This window comes from Plecotus auritus (genome assembly GCF_963455305.1).
Source record: "Plecotus auritus genome assembly, chromosome: 5".
NCBI classification, from domain to species: domain Eukaryota; kingdom Metazoa; phylum Chordata; class Mammalia; order Chiroptera; family Vespertilionidae; genus Plecotus; species Plecotus auritus.
In genome coordinates this window covers 107,913,081-107,931,008 of record NC_137776.1, presented here as the reverse complement: position 1 = coordinate 107,931,008, position 17,928 = coordinate 107,913,081, and the positions used below count along the sequence as shown (strand labels likewise).

The window sequence follows — 17,928 nt, the reverse complement described above, 5'->3', positions numbered from 1 at the left end:
AGTTCATGTTTATGAACCTTGAGAGTGTGTGCGGGAGGCAACCTCTTACATGGATTTATTTTCTCTCTCTCCCTTTCTCTCTCTCTAAAAATCAATTTTTTAAAAAAGTATTTAGGAGAAGCGTCCCTAGCAACAGTCAAACAAAGAGAGGACTTGGTTGCCAGAGCATCCCCTGGGAATCATTTTGGAAGTGAGTTGAGCTGTTGGTCGCTTCCATGGAGTCTTGAGAAGCTCAGCATCAGACTGAAATTAAAGATGGTGGCAGAGTAAGTGGATGCCGCACGGACATGCTCCCAGGAACAAACTGGAATTACAACTAAAATACAGAAAATTTCCTGAATAATCCATGGAAGACTCACAGGAGAGAACCCTGATACTGCATAGAGACTGGTAGGAGGGGTGGAGGCACAAAAGGGCTGGCTGGGTGCCCACAGACAGCAACTGAAGTTTGGAAGCGATATCTCAGCTGTGGTGGAGAGCCACTGAGAACTCTGGGATCTAATCCCTAAGCTGGGCTTCCCAGCAGAGAGCACCAAAACTGAGAAGGGTGCCCACACAACATCTGGCCATGAAAAGCATTAGGGTTGCCGTCTGCCAGGGAGAGAGCTGGAAATGCAGGCACCCTCTTAAAGGGCCAACGCACAAAATTCCCTGTTGAGCCACTCACCTTGTGCTCTGGCAGAGGGAGAGCAGAGTGTACTAGAGCTGTGTGAGCAGAAGTCAGGATTGGGGACTTGGGGTTAGAGCTCAGAAGGTAGACATCCCCAGTTTCCTGTGCTGAGTCATTCCCTCATGCATAGGAGGACATCTTTCCCACACAGACATCTGCCTTGCCTGGGGGGAAGACAGTTGACACACCCTATTGGAAAATACCTTGTCTGAGGCCACTTAAGAGATTAAAAGTAACAATTAGCCTCACACTGTTGAGAAAAACTCTCACCACACCAGAGGATGATTGCCTGGGGGCAATTCACGTTGGAATCCTATTAGTCTGTAGGTAGAGGCAGTCTCTGGAGGCTTTGAGTCTTTGCCTGATCTAATTAGTCAGAAACAGCATTTGACACTGTCCTGCACTAGAGATTGAGAGATGTAGAGGACCTACCTAATACATAGTCACAAACCAAAACAAACAGCCAAAATGAGACAAAGAAACAACCCACAAAGGAAAGAACATGAGAATTCTCCAAAAGAATAGATAAATGAAGCAGAGGTAAGAAATTTATCTGAAATAGAGTTCAGAGTAATGATAGTAAAGATGCTCAAGAGCATGAGAAAAGATATAGTAACTATGAAAAAATTAAATAAATCCTTACAATTATAGTCAATTATTTCCAACAAAGGTGCCAAGACACTACAATAGGGAGAGAACAGTGTTTTGAACAAATGATGCTGGGACAAGTAAACATCAATTTTTCACCTAATAGTAATTTATCATCTAGACCCATTATTTCCACTCCAAATTACAAAATGGTAACTTTCTAACTATATCACCCCTTCTGCATTTTTTGTCTAAACTTCTCCAAAAAATACAAATTTTCACCATTTCCCACAGGAAAGGCAGGATAAAAGCATCATTTATAAAGGTTCAGAGTCATAATAGTGTTCTGTCACCTTCACTGGTAACCAATGAGAGTTGCTTTTGCTGTCAATATGAACTCACAAATTTTCATTTACTTGATACAAATCCTTTATCAGATATGTGTTTGCAAGTATTTTCTCTCAGTCTGTGGCGTGTCATTCTTTTAACACTGTCTTTCAGAGCAAATGCTTTCAATTTTAATGAAGTTCTGCTTTCATTTTTTTCTTTCATGGACTGTAGTTTTGGTGTTGTATTTAAAAACTCATTGCCAAACCCAAGATCATCTAGATTTTCTCCTAAGTTTTCTTCCAGAAATTTTATAGTTTATGTTTTACATTTAGGTGTATGATCATTTTGAAGTTAATTTTGGGAAAGGTGTAAGGCCTGTGTCTAGATCCAGTTTTCCGTGTGTAGATGTCCAGTTGTCTGAGCACTAATTGTTGAAATGACACTCTTTTCTGCTGGTGGAAATGTAAATTGGTACAGTATGAAGGTTCCTCAAAAAAATTAAAAATAGAGCTACCATAGGACCCAACAATCCCTCTTCTGGGTATCTACCCCCAAAAAAGAAAATGTGGTACATATATACAATGAAATAATACTCAGCCATGAAAAAAAAAGATAAAAGACTGCCATTTACAACAACATGGAAAGCTCTTAAGTAAAATAAGTCAGATGGAAAAGGACAAAAACCATGTGGTTTCACTCATATAGTCAATATAAAACAAAAAAGCAACAAATGAAGAAACGAAACAAATTAAAAAAAAAAAACAAAACCTCACAGATATAGACAACAGAATGGTGGTTACCAGAGGGGAAAGGAGCTGAGGGGAGGATAAAGAGGATAAAGGGGGTCAAATACAAGGTGAGGCAAAAGTGGGTTTACAGTTGCGAGTATGCAAAACACAGAGTTTATTCTTATATTATTATTTATTCTTTGTATTATTTTTCGTACAAACAACTGTAAACCTACTTTTGCCCCACCCTGTATATGGTAACAAAAGGAGACTAGACATCAGCTGGTAAGCATGCAACAGAGTATATGGATGTACACCCGAAATTTATATCATGCTATTAATCAATGTTACCCCAACAAATTTAATTTAAAAAAAAAAAGATGTTCCCACTAGGATCACTAAAAAAGAAGCCCTCATCTGGGAGGCAGAGCCCCGAATGTGAGAGGTGGGCAGCTGTCAGTTAGCTGAGGGCACCCCCCGGCTGCAGCTAAACTCAGAGGAAGCCCAAGAGGATACATGGTAAGACAGCAAAAACCTTCACCATAGGAAGCTCTAAAACAAATTTGAAACAATTAAGGAAAAATGATTGCCCTGATCCCAGAGGGAAACAACAAACCAACTAAAATGTGTAACTGAAGCCCAACTAGCATGGCTCAGTGGTTGAGCATCAACCTATGAACCAGGGGGTCATGGTTCCATTCCCGGTCAGGGCACGTGCCTGGGTTGTGGGCTCAATCCCAGTATGGGGCATGCAGGAGGCAGCCCATCAATGATTCTCTCTCATCAGTGATGTTTCTCTCTCTCTCTCCTTCTCCCTTCCTTTCAGAAGTCAATACAAAAATATTTATTTTTTAAATAAACTTTATTGATTTTTTACAGAGAGGAAGGGAGAGGAATAGAGAGTTATAAACATCAATGAGAGAGAAACATTGATCAGCCGCCTCCTGCACACACACCCCCACCACCCGGGGATGTGCCCGCAACCAAGGTACATGCCCTTGACCAGAATCAAACCCGGGAACCCACAGTCCACAGGCCGACGCTCTATCCACCAAGCCAAACCGGCCGCTAGGCAATACAAATATATTTTTTAATTAAATAATAAAATGCATATCTGAAAACAGTATTTCATGTTTTATTTTTTGTTTTTTGTTTTTTTGTTTTTAATCCTCAACTAAGGATATGTTTTCCATTGGTTTTTCAGAGTGGAAAGGAGGGGGTATGAGGGGGAGAGAGAGGGGAGAGAGAGAAAAATCATGTGAAAGAGACACATTGAATTGTTGCCTCCCAAACATGCCCTGCACAGGGACCGGGGATCGAACTTGCAACCCAGATACATGCCCTTGACCAGGAATCAAACCCTCGACAATTCGGTGTGCAGGCCGGTGCTCTAACCACTGAAACATGCCAGCCAGGGCACTTTTTTTTTTTCTCATGACCACACCTGTCCTTTCCAAACAAGAGTGAAAGGTAACAGGCCTAATTTCACAATTCTTCATTTTATATGTCGTTTTCCTTCTGGTCTACCTCCCACCTGCCTCTTCCACTCTTACTATACAGGCAGGTTTTCCTCCATTTTTAAATATGTTTTTATTGAGTTTTTAGAGAGAGAGGAAGGGAGAGTGACAGAGAGATAGAAACGTTAATGAGAGAGAAACATCATCGATCGGCTGCCTCCTGCACGCCCCCTACTGGGCATGTGCTCTGACCGGGAATCAAACTGGTGACCTCTTGGTTCATGAGTTGATGCTCAACCATTGAGACACACCGGCTGGGCAGTTTTCCTCCATTTTTTTCACCCTTTGCACAAACTTAATTATTTATATCTTTGTCACAAGATTAGTGGCTATGATGTATTCATTAGGCTACATATTTCACACCAGGTTTCCTCATTTGTATGCTGGCTCTTTCTACACTTCCATTTTTATTTTTTACAGTGACTTTTAACAAAAGTAGAGTCAATCAATGGACCCTAAAATAAATATAAATGCAAATTTCAGAAGTGTATAGCACATACTTGAAAATAACGCCTGTTATTTCATTCTCCATGTACCAAGCTCAACCTATACCATATCTAACAGAATGTTTCCGCTTTTATAAAAGTGTGATGAAACCAAAAGTTACACAGAAATGGTTCTTCCTGAATAAATCACCCCTCTGTATCTTGACTCTAGAGGTCTCATTTTCTATGTACAAAATTGAACATAAACCAAAAAAAAAAAAAAAAAAAAAATCAGCTTTTTAACATTTATAAAAGCATTAACAAACTAAACTCAAAACACCTTATTTTCTGCAATTATTAAATACTAGAGGCCTGGTGCACGGATTCGTGCACTGGTGGGGTCCCTCAGCCTGGCCTGCGCCCTCTCGCAATCCAGGACCCCTCAGGGGATGTCGCACTGCCAGTTTCAGCCTGATCCCCGCAGGCCAGGCTGAGGGACCCCACCTGTGCACGAATCCCTGCACCGGGCCTCTAATATGCATATAAGATCTTTGGTTAATCTCTCCCGCCCTCCCCTCTTCCCCCTTCCCTTTGAGATTCATCAGTCTGTTCCATGTTTCCATGCCTGTGTGTTGAGCGTCTGCCCCCTGGTGGCCAGTGCAGGTCATAGCTACTGATCGAACAGTCAAACGGTCGCTTAGGCTTTTATATATATATATATATATAGATAGATTATTATTAAATAATATTATGTAGTACAGCAATATCTTAAAAAATCAAACTTGGTCTTTGCACCATTAGAAGCAAACAAGTGAAGAACCTCGCATCCACCATTGACCTGCACTCTACCTTAACTTGCTTGTGCTTGATAATCCACTGATGTGGTTTCCAACGTAGAGGAGAGGCAGGGGAAACAGCTTCAATAAAAAAGAATGAATATTTGGTTAGAACCCCAATTACATATTTCCCTTTCTATATAAAAACGGTGACATTCACTCCCCAGCAGAATTAAGCAAGTACTTCTGAGTTCCCTTCCCTCAATGAATGTGAATTGTTCAGAACCCAAAATACATTCACAAGTTTCTCCATGTGATCAAAATGGTTAGGTGGACATTGATACCCATAATCACGGGGGAGCTGGATAGAAACAGAAATCTTGACCTTGTCCATATTAATAGACTATGATTCTAAAGGAAGGCTCTGGACAAAGAACTCTGTTGAGTAGAGACCCCTGGTTGGTGAGTTAAGGATGGGTGTTTCCAGCTTATGCATAAAGATCAAAAGGCTGTGAAAAGGTGTGCAAACTTGTTATCTGTGCTTATATTCACTCTTCTGGACAAAGGCAAAATTGGTTTATATCTCTCATTGGAATGTCACAAGATTGGTGAACCCTTCAAAAAATGTGTATCCCAGCCACATTACTTTAAAGTTACTTTGTTTTAAAAGCCTAAAATAATTATCTACCTAAATCAAACAACACGCTCTGTACTTGAATTAGGTTTGCTGAGCCCTGAGCTCCTGAATTATTTTCTGATTGTCAACAGATATATTGTGACAGAGGAACTAAATGGTGGCACAGGTAAACAATGGCACCCACCTCCTCCAGCAAGCACATTAATATTGCAACTAAAATAGAGAATAACCATCATTCATAACGGCCTGAAATCTGGCTGAATGGAAGTCTACAACTAGAGAATTAAAGAAGAAAGCACGTTGAGACTAATAGGAGGGGCAGAGGCATGAAATGAACTGGTCCCACACCTACCTGTGGTGTGGGTTGTTTTTTTTTGTTTGTTTGTTTGTTTTTTATTGATTAAGGCATTATCTCACTTCTAAGGTGGTACCACTCTTTTGGATTGAATTACTGGCCTCAATTTTTTATTCTTCTCTGTAAATTTCCAGTTCACTCTACAAACAATGAACTATATATTTTTTTTAATTTTTTAATTTATTTTCTTTATTTTATTTTTTTCTTTATTGATTAAGGTATTACATATGTGTCCTTATCCCTCCATTGTCCCCCCCACTCATGCCCTCACCTCCCTGGTGTCTGTGTCCATTGGTTAGGCTTATATGCATGTATACAAGTCGTTGATCTCTCCTCCTTACCCCGACGCTCCCCTACCTTCCTTCTGAAGTTTCACAGTCTGATCAATGCTTCTCTGTCTTTGAATCTGTTTTTGTTCATCAGTATATGTTGTTCATTATATTCCACAAATGCGTGAGATCATGTGATATTTATCTTTCTCTGGCTGGCTTATTTTGCTTAGCATAATGCTCTCCAGTTCCATCCATGCTCTTGCAAATGGTAAGAATTCCTTCTTTTTTACCACAGCATAGTATTCCATAGTGTAAATGTACCATAGTTTTCTAATCCACTCATCTGCTGATGGACACTTAGGCTGTTTCCAAATCTTAGCTATTGTAAATTGTGCTGCTATGAACATAGGGGAGCATATATCCTTTCTGATCCGTGTTTCTAGTTTCTTGGGATATATTCCTAGAAGTGGGATCACTGGTTCAAATGGGAGTTTCATCTTTAGTTTTTTGAGGAAACTCCATACTGTTCTCCACAGTGGCCGCACCAATCTGCATTCCCACCAGCAGTGCACGAGGGTTCCTTTTTCTCCACATACTCGCCAGCACTTGTTGTTGATTTGTTGATGACAGCCATTCTGACAGGTGTGAGATGGTACCTCGTTGTCATTTTTATTTGAATCTCTCAGATGATTAGTGACTTTGAGCATGTTTTCATATGTCTCTTGGCCTTCCTTATGTCCTCTTTCGAAAAGTATCTATTTAGGTCCATTGCCCATTTTTTGATTGGGTTGTTTATCTTCCTTTTGTTAAGTTGTTGAGTTCCCTGTAAATGTTGGAGATTAAAACCTTATCAGTGATAACATTGGCAAATATGCTCTCCCATGCAGTGGGCTTTCTTGTTGTTTTATTGATGTTTCTTTGGCTGTGCAAAAGCTCTTTATTTTGATGTAGTCCCATTTGTTTATTTTCTCCTTAGTTTCCATTGCCCTGGGAGGTGTATCAGTGAAGATATGTCTGAGATTTTTCTGCCTATGGATTCCTCTAATATTTTTATGGTTTCCCGTCCTATATTTAAGTCTTTTATCCATTTTGAGTTTACTCTTGTGTATGGTGTAAGTTGGTGGTCTAGTTTCATTTTTTTGCATGTATCTGTCCCATTTTCCCAACACCATTTATTTAAGAGACTGTCTTGACTCCATTGTATATTCATGCCTCCTTTGTCAAATATTAATTGAGCATAGTGGTTTGGGTCGATTTCTGGGTTCTCTATTCTATTGCATTGGTCTATATATGTGTGTTCTTGTGCCAGTACCAGGCAGTTTTGAAAACAGTGGCTTTGTAATACAGTTTGATATCTGGTATTGAGATCCCTCCTACTTTATTGTTCTTTCTCAGGATTGCTGCAGCTATTCAAGGTCAAGGTCTTTTTTTATTCCAGATAATTTTTTGAGAGTTCATTTTAGGTCTGTGAAATATGCCGTTGGTATTTTAATGGGGAGTGCACTGAATCTATAGATTGCTTTGCGTAGTATGGACATTTTAATGATGTTGATTCTACCAATCCATGAACACATTATGTTTTTCCATCTATTTACGTCTTCCTCTATTTCTTTTTTCAGTGTCCTGTAGTTTTCTGAGTACAGGTCTTTTACCTCCTTAGTTAAGTTTATTCCTAGGTATCTTAATTTTTTTGGTACAATGGTAAATAGGATTGTTTTTTAATCTCTTTTTCTGTAAGTTCACTATTGGTGTATAGAAATGCCTTAGATTTCTTGGCGTTAATTTTGTATCCTGCTACATTGCCGAATTCATTTATTAAGTCTAATAATTTTTTGATGGAGTCTTTAGGGTTTTCCATGTACAGTATCATGTCATCTGCGAATAATGACAGTTTTACTTCTTCTTTTCCAATTTGGATGCCTTTTATTTATTCTTCTTGTCTAATTGCTATGGCTAGCACTTCCAGTACTATGTCAAACAGGAGTGGTGAAAGTGGGCATCCCTGTCTTGTTCCTGTTCTTAGGGGAAATGGTTTTAGTTTTTGCCCACTGAGTATGATGTTGGCTGTAGGTTTGTCCTATAGGGCTTTTATTATGTTGAGGTATAATCCCTCTATTCCCTTTGCTGAGGGTTTTTATCAAAAAAAGGGTGTTGAATTTTGTCAAATGCTTTTTCTGCATCGATTGATATGACTATGTGATTTTTATCTCTCAACTTGTTTATGTGATGTATCACATTTGATTTGTGTATATTGTACCATCCTTGCATCCCTGGGATAAATCCTACTTGGTCACGGTGTATGATCTTTCTGATGTACTGCTGGATCCGATTTGCTAGAATTTTGTTGAGGATTTTGGCATCTACATTCATGAGGGATGTTGGCCTGTAATTCTCTTTCATTGTGTTGTCTTTATCTGGTTTTGGTATTAGGGTGATGCTGGCTTCATAGAAGGAGCTTGGAAGTGTTCCTTCCTCTTGAACTTTTTGGAATAGTCTGAGGAGGATAGGTTTTAGTTCTTCCTTGAATGTTTGGTAAAACTCCCCTGTGAAGCCATGTGGCCCCATGCTTTTGTTTGCTAGAAGCTTTTTGATGACTGCTTCAATTTCCTCCATAGTTATCAGCCTACTGAGATTTTTAGATTCTTCCTGATTGAGCTTTGGAAGGTTGTATTTTTCTAGGAATATGTCCATTTCCTCTAGGTTGTCTAGTTTGTTGGAATAGAGTTGTTCATAGTATTTTTTAACAATCCTTTGTATTTTGGTGGGGTCTCTTGTTATTTTGCCTCTTTCATTTCTGATTTTATTTATTTGGGTCCTCTCTCTTTGCTTCTTGGTGAGCCTGGCTAGAGGTTCATCAATCTTGTTTATACTTTCAAAGAACCAGTTCTTCGTTTCATTGATCTTTTGTATTGTTTTTTTGGTCTCTGTGTCATTTGTTTCTGCTCTGATCTGATCTTTATTATCTCCTTCCTTCTGCTCACTCTGGGCTTTTCTTGTTGCTCTTTTTCTAAGTCTTTAAGTTGTTGAGTTAGATGATTTATTATCATTTTTTCTTGTTTTTTGAGGTAAGCCAGTAGAGCTATCAACTTCCCTCTCAGAATTGCTTTCACTGTGTCTCATAGATTTTTCGATTGTTGTGTTTTCATTGTCATTCATTTCCAGGATGTTTTTAATTTCTTCTTTGATCTCTTTGGTAACCCAATCATTTTTTAATAGCATGCTATTAAGCGTCCAAGTGTTTGAATTTTTTTATTGTTTTTATTGTAGTTTACTTCTACTATTATGGCATTGTGGTCTGAGAAGATGCTTGATATGCTTTCAATCTTCTTGAATTTGGAGAGACTTTGCCTGTGAACCAATATGTGGTCTATCTTTGAAAATGTCCCATGTGCACTTGAGAAGAACATATATTCCATGGCTTTGGGGTGAAATGTTCTGAAGATGTCAATTAAGTTCATCTGATCTAGTGAGTCATTTAGAATTGCTGATTTTTTGTCTGGAGGATTTATCCAATGATGTCAGTGGGGTATTAAAGTACCCTACTATGATTGTATTGTTGTCGATCTCTCCCTTGATATCTTCCAGGAGTTTTTTTTTTTTTTTTATGTATTTGGGTGCTCCTGCATTTGGTGCATATATATTTACCACGGTTATATTCTCTTATTGTATTGATCCCTTTGGTATTATGAAGTAGCTTTCTTTATCTCTTGTTATGGCCTTCACTTTGAAGTCTATTTTGTCAGATATAAGTATTGCCACCCCAGTTTTTGTTTTGTTTTGTTTTGTTTTGTTTTGTTTTGTTTTTGTCATTTCCATTTGCCTGGATGATATTTTTCCATCCCTTCACTTTCAGTCTGTGAGTCCCTTGTTCTGAGGTGGGTCTCTTGTAGGCAGCATATATATGGGTCATGGTTTTATTCAGCCACTCGATGTCTTTTGATTGCAGCATTTAGTCCGTTTATGTTTAAAGTTATTATTGATAGGTACTTGTTTGTAGCCATTTTTATTTTTTGTGCCTGGTGTAGTGTGTTTTTCATTGGGAGTAATATCTTGGCTCAGGAGGCCTCCCATGAGGAGGAAGGGTCCCAGCCCCACAGCAGGCTCTCAGCCCAGGGTTCAAGTGCCAAGAAGAGAAGTCCCAATAACTTCAGGCTGTAAAATCCAGGAGGGATTATGGCTGAGTGACAGGGAGGCAGCCAGAGACCCAGGCAGTTCCTCTTAAAGGGCCCATGCATGGACTTATCAGACTCACTCCCTCTGAGTTCCAGCCCTGGGGCAGCAGCTTGAAAAGACCCAGGAACATATAGGAGGAAATAATTGGTTTATCATCAGGGCAAGATCTGGAGGGGCAGCTTTCTCCCAGACAAAAATGCTGGGACCTCCCCACCACAGAGCTGACTGGCAGGCACCATATCTGAGCCTCGGTCAACCTGGCCCACCCATACTGTTCATCCTGCCTTGGTGCTTCCTTGAAATCTAACCCCACCCAATTTGCATTTCCACCCAAACTGTTTGCAGTGTCTTTTCCATATGAATGGCCTGTCCTGGCTCAGGCTTCAGACTTTCCTAAAATCTCTCAAACAAGCAGCAGCTGGACTCAATGTGCCCCATACCTCTCCATAAGTGGCCCTAGATCTAACACTAGCAACAGCTTGCCAAGTTCACAGCCTGGCCTCTCCTGGGCACCTCTAAATCCAACACAAATAGCAGTCATCTGCAGATCACGCTGTAGCTCATGCTGAGTGGCCCCATGCAGGGCACAGGCAGTGGCTGACTTTGTACCTCCTGGGAGGCCCCAGAGCCAGTGCACCCAGTAGACAGCATCAGACCATATCAGATTACAACTCTACCTAATCCACGAGTGAAACACTCAAGGGGTGAACTTGGTGAGCACCAAAGCCCCACTGAAGGAAGTCCTGCTCCACAGAGGTATCTCCTACACAGCAACTCTTCCACTATAGTCCCAGCTGGTTCTCACAGCCAAATGGTCTGGGGGTCAATTCCTCCCAGTGATGCTGAGAGCAATCAAGGCTCAACTGCAACAGGACAGTGTACACAGCCCACACAGGGGCACACCTAGAGTGCCCAGCTCAGGTGACTGGGGAGGCTGAGCCACTGGGCCCTACAGGACACCGACTAAACCAGGCCACTCTACCAATTCCAGGAGACATAGCAGCTCTACCTAATACATGGAAAAAAGACACAAGAAAGCAGCCAAAATGCAGAGACAAAGAAACATGTCACAGATGAAACAGAAGAAATCTCCAGAAAAAGAACTAAATGAAATAGAAACAAGCAAACTACTAGATACAGAGTTCAAAACAATGGTTATAAGGATGCTCAAGGAACTTAATGAGAGCTTCAAGGAACTTAGTGTGAATTTCAAGGAAATTAGTAAGAACAACAAAGACATGAAAAAGGACCAGTCAGAAATTAAGCATACACTAACATAAATAATCATTTACAAGGATTCAACAGTAGAGAAGAGGATTCCAAGAATCAAATCAACAAGTTGGAATATGAGGAAGCAACAAACACCCAATCAGAAGAGCAAAAAGAAAAAAGAATCCAAAAATATGAAGATAATGTAAGGAGCCTCTGGGACAACTTCAAGTATACCAACATTCACATCATGGGGGTACCAGAAGGAGAAGAGAGGGAGCAAATTGAAAACCTATTTGAAGAAATAATGACAGCCGAAGCCGGTTTTGCTCAGTGGATAGAGCATCGGCCTGCGGCCTGAAGGTCCTGGGTTCGATTCCGGTCAAGGGCATGTACCTTGGTTGTGGGCACATCCTCAGTGGGAGGTGTGCAGGAGGCAGCTGATTGATGTTTCTCTCTCATCGATGTTTCTAGCTCTCTGTCCCTCTCCCTTCCTCTCTGTAAAATACCAATAAAATATATTTAAAAAAAAAAAAAAGAAAAGAAATAATGACAGAAAGCTTTCCATACCTGGTGAAAGAAATATACATACAAGTCCAGGAAACACAGAGAGTCCCAAACAAGATGAACCCAAAGAGGTTCACACAGAGACACATAATAATTAAAATGTCAAAGGTTAAAGACAAAGAGAGAATCTTAAAAGCAGCAAGAGAAAAGCTGTTAGTTACCCACAAGGGAGCACCCATACGACTGTCAAATGATTTCTGGAGAGAAACTTTGCAGGCCACAAGGGAGTGGCAAGAAATATTCAAAATAATGAAAAAGCAAGGAACTACAACCAATATTACTCTATCCAGCAAAGCTATCATTTAGAATTGAAGGTTAGAAAATGAGCTCCACAGATAAGAAAAAGCTATTACATGAAATGTTGAAGGGCCTTCTGAAGAAGAAGAAGAAGAAGAAGAAGAAGAAGAAGAAGAAGAAGAAGAAGAAGAAGAAGGAGGAGGAGGAGAAGGAGGAGGATAATGATGATAGATCAAAAATATGAACAATAAAATGGCAATAAATATATATCTATCAACAATTGAATGTAAAAATCAAAATAAATGAACAAGGAGTCTATTGAACAGAATAAACTAATGAATAAAATAGAACCAGAGGCATAGAAACATGGAACAGACTGATGAATCTCAGAGGGAAGGGAGAAGGGTGGGCGGGAAGAGATTAACCAAAGAACTTGTGTGCATGTATGCATTACCCATGGACACAGACAATAGGGAGGTGAAGGCCTGGGGCAGAGCAGGATCCATGTGGAGGAGAGCAATAAGGTGGGGAGGGGGACATCTATAATATTCTCAAGAGTAAAGGTTTTTTAAAAAGAGAGATATATTGTTCAGAACATACTGAGGAAACAAAATGTAAGACCTAGTCTTCCTTAAGTGAAATAAATATGTAACTTTTCATAAGGTCATACAGTAACTTTTAAGAACTTTCTGATTGACATAATAGTCCATAGCAATCAAGGTGAATCCAACATTTCTTTTCCACTAAAAAGACATTAAGCAGCCCTGGCCCGTTTGGCTCAGTGGATAGAGCGTCGGCCTACGGACTCAAGGGTCCCGGGTTCGATTCCGGTCAAGGGCATGTACCTTGGTTGTGGGCACATACCCAGTGGGGAGTGTGCAGGAGGCAGCTGATCAATGTTTCTCTCTCATCGATGTTTCTGGCTCTCTATACCTCTCCCTTCCTCCCTGTAAAAAATCAATAAAATATATTTTTTAAAAAGACACACAAAAAAAGACATTAAGCATGTAACTCAGATAAGATATCCTTTGAAGAGTTCTGAAACAGTGTCATGTGCCCAAAAAAAGTTATAGAATTCCATTATGAGGAGACTTGCACAAGAAAGGTTTAAGAAAGAGAACATACCATGTTTCCCCGAAAATAAGACAGTGTCTTATATTAATTTTTGCCCCCAAAGACACGCTAGGTCTTATTTTCAGGGGATGTCTTATTTTTCCATGAAGAAGAATACGGTACACATTTATTGTTAAATGAAAATAAAGGAAATTTATTACCTGTATACGGTACGGTAGTACAGTAGTTGTCAACACAAACCAGACAAACTGTGAATCCTACAGTATCAAGAATTTACTCATTTATTCAATGACAATCACATCATCATCTTCTGGAACATCATCATAACAATCCAATTCCTGAATTTCCTGGTGAATTTCTTGTGACTCCATTTCTTTCAGAATCAGTGGACCAAATCTCTCATGTTTAGCAATAGCACTGTCTTTAAATGAGTACTTCTTGTCAAGGTAGCCTGCTCGCAGTGCATTTGCAATGCAACTGTCGGTGATTTTCTCCCATGAATTCTTCACCCAAGTCACAACTTCTTGCAGTTTAGGTTTCACAAAGTTTCCACACTGAGTTCTCTCCATTCTATTTTCAATGTAGTCATTAATTTCCATGTGCAAATTGTCTTTGAATGGCTTGTTTATTGCAATATCAAGAGTCTGGAGATAGGCCGTCATTCCTGCGGGAATCATTATCTGATCTATTTTTCTTTTGTGAAGAAATGTCTTCATGTCTTTAGCGCGGTGAGTGCTGGCTGCATCCCAGACTAGCAGACCTCTTTGGCTCCCTCGCATAACAAGCGGCAGCATTAAATCGACCCACTTCCTTATAACTGCTTGTGTGGCCCAGGCTTTTTCAGTTTCAAGAAAAAAAACGCCTAAAACATGTTCAATCTTTTCCTTCTTGCCCTTAGAAATGATTAAAGGTGGGATTTTAGTGCCATCCAGACGAATTGCCAAAATACAGGAAACACGTGCACTTTCGTAAGCAGTGGAGGGAATGTACGCTAAGGAGGCACCCCGCTGTTCAATTGTTGTTTGAGATGATTGGCCCATAAACACTGCAGTTTCATCCATAGCAATCATGTTGGAAAGATTGTATTTAGAGAAGTCAGCATCATCAATAAAGGACTTGAATGCAAATGCTCGCTTAATAACTTGAGTATCTTCCAACCTAAACAATGTTGTAGATCTTCTTAAAGACAGTTCACTTCGCTGAAGGAAATTATCCAGCCAGTGTTGTGATGCTTTGAAGTCTCCGGGGGCTATGTCAAACTGTGGTGCCATTGCAAGGGCAAATTCTTGAATCTGAGCCCTATTCACAACCAAAGCCTTTGCTCTCCTGTCAACAACCCATTCACAGATCAGGTCTTCCAGCTCGGAAAATAATGGTTGCCGACCTGATCTGCACTTGCGCTTTTTAGCATTTCCCTTGTCCACTTGTTCAATGAGGTTACCATACTCTGCTCGCCATTTTCGGACCAATCGGATACTCAACATCTTCTCTTTGCAGAAAGCAGTAAGATTTTGGCCCCAAGAGTCTTCCACGATTCCTTTCTTGTACTCCACGGAGTAGCTTTTTCTTTTTGCACTCATTTCTAAGGGTAAAAAAAAGGAATTGGGGTATCAAGGTGGGGGGAGGGGGATCACTCAAAATGACACAGGGGGGATCAGAGGGGGAAATCAAAATGGCACAGGAGAATCAGAGGGGGGATTACCATTTTAGTAACCCCTTTTGATCCTCCTGTGTCATTTTGATTGCCCCCTCTGATCCTCCTGTGTCATTTTAAGTGATCCCCCTCCCCCCACCCCTGTGCCACTGAACACCTTCACCAGACATCCCCCCTACCCCTTTATCAGACATTTACCCCCTGGGACCTGCCTGGGGACTGTCACTGGGCTTGCTGGGGCCTGGATCTGGGCTGGAGCAGGGTCTGCCACTGACTGAGAACCTTCAGTCATCATGAAGGCGGCCGCGAGCATCAGGTAGTGTCACCAGAGACAGACCAGCACTCACCACCTTCGCCGCATCCCGTCCGCTCTAATCCTCCTGTTCTTCTACACGCATCTGCGAAAGTCTCCTCCTCTCTCCCGCCCCGCGCTCACCGCTCACTCCGACCTCCGCTCCGCCTCCACACAGCAGTGACGTCAGGACTCCGCATAACGTCACTGGTTGCTAGACGCCAGTTGGGGCGGCCCTAGCGACCAGTTTACGGTAAATTAATTTTCATTCTGAGACAGAGCCTGGGCCTTATTTTCGGGGGATGCCTTATATTTCACTCAGAAGGAAACCTGTAAGTAGGTCTTATTTTCGGGGGATGCCTTATATTTCACTCAGAAGGAAACCTGTAAGTAGGTCTTATTTTCGGAGGATGTCTTATTTTCGGGGAAACACGGTATTAGCCCCTCCCCCTCTTTCGTCAATGTTCTAGCCTGCAACTGACTCAACAATAACACAACTGGCCATAGTACAACTTTCCAGGTTCTTAGGCATTGGTAAGAATCGTTGCCTTCATTTCTGTAACTAATTCAAAATAAAAACAATACTGACTTGTAGTTTCTGGTAACAGTGGGCTAGATTATTTATGCTAGTCCTGCTGCTAGATAAAATAACTTAAAACCTTCATAAAAGCATAAAACCGGAAAAATAGGAATTCCCAAGCCAAAACTAAAGGGAGACAGATACCCAGAAAGAACAATGGAAGCCAGAGGACAGAAGAATTTCATCTTTAAAATTCTGGCAAACTGGAACTCTGCCAACAAGAATACCTTTCAAGCCCGGCCAGTGTAACTCAATGGTTGAGCGTCGACCTATGAACCAGAAGGTCACAGTTCAATTCTCAGTCAGGGCACACGCCTGGGTTGCAGGCTCGATCCCCAGGGAGGGGAGTACAGGAGGCAGCCAATAATGATTCTCTTTCATCATTGATGTTTCTTTCTCTCCCTCTCCCTTCTCTCTGAAATCAATAAAAATATATTTAAAAGAATACCTTTCAAAAACAAAAGAAAAACTTCGACCTTTTCAGACTAACCAAAACTGTGGGACTTCACCAGCAGACCATCAGTAAATTCTAAAGGAGGTACTTCAATCAGGAGGAAAATGTAAAGTGTGAGACAAAAATAGTCAAGAAAAGCAAAGGAAGCAATAAATACATGGATATGTAGTAGGCAGTTAGACAGACATGAGCAGAGCAAGGACAATGGGCCAGGTACAGAAGATCACCAGGGAGGAAAGCAAAGGTCAATTGTAGGGTGGTGGGACCTCATCCCCAGAGTGACCTTTCCCCTCTAGCATATAGATGGTCAAGCAATTTGGACCCCTTGACCTTTTCTCTCTAGAGATAACATCTAGACCTCAGTTGTATTTCAGCTCCAGGCCCAGAAAAAGCAGGAAAACCAGACAAGTGACCCCCATGGCTGACCTCAGGGACCAGCAGCATTGGACAATGATCCCTGCCCTGGTGTTGACTACTCAGTGGAGACCCTGACCCTAAAAGGACACACCTGGAAAGCTGATGAATATTCTATTGAGATCCTCCCTCTGGGACCTCCCCTAAAATTTCCACCCTGAAAACTCTTAGGATGGAGGGCCCAGCACACTCTCCCTCCCTGAAGATGCCACCACCTTTCCCCTCTCAATGCCCCTCCCCATTTCCCCAGGCATATCACCTTTACCTTCCTCACTCCCCAGGGCCCTTCCTTTGCCTCTATAACTTGTCTCCTCAGCCCATTTCATCTGTGAATTACCTCTTCCACCTCTGTGATTTTCCAAGTAAATGTTCTCTTATAGTTCGGCTCTGAATTGGCTCTGAATTGTTTCCTAGTCAGAACCCAAGTATGGAAGTTCCTGAACCCAGGTCCAGTCTGACCCCACTGGTCTAACACCTGGTGCTGGTGGCACCACCCACAACAGGTCAATAAGAATACACATTTATCATTTTTTAAAAAAGGAAATAAAATGTATTGTGAAATTTAAATAATGGCCAAGTATATACTAAAGTATCTGCTGACAAAAGCACATAAGTTGTGAGGAGAGAGAAATGGGTGGAAGTCCTGACATTGCTGAGGGGGAGGGTACATTTATTAATCAAGTTTAGAATGTGGTAAGTCAGGTGTGCCTGTGGTCATCTCCAGGGTGACACTAAATGAACTGAAACAGAAGAGGTCCTCCTCGTATAGTTGCACACTTTACTTCACCAGAATGACTTAACTAGTTAATTTTGTAGTTACCTAATGATACAGCCTCAAAATAAGTAAAACAAATCAAAAAGCCTGATGGAAATACCGAGAGAAATAGATAAATCCCCAGTCAGAAATGATGGCTATAACAATTCCACATGCTTTTAAAATGTGACTCTGACACTTCCTTCTATCCAGAGGTAGGAT

The 17,928-nt window shown here is 41.0% G+C and overlaps 1 protein-coding gene across 4 annotated transcripts in view; it reads right to left on the bottom strand.

The window, feature by feature from the left end:
• The window catches only part of SLC35D2 (solute carrier family 35 member D2), a 69,447-nt gene that overhangs the window by 33,380 nt on the left and 18,139 nt on the right, over positions 1-17,928 (bottom strand). For all 4 annotated transcript variants that reach the window (XM_080667251.1, XM_080667250.1, XM_080667249.1 and 1 more), the window contains exon 4: positions 5,108-5,175. In XM_080667251.1, coding sequence (XP_080523377.1) covers positions 5,108-5,175 — 68 coding nt within the window. The remainder of the gene's footprint in view (positions 1-5,107; positions 5,176-17,928) is intronic.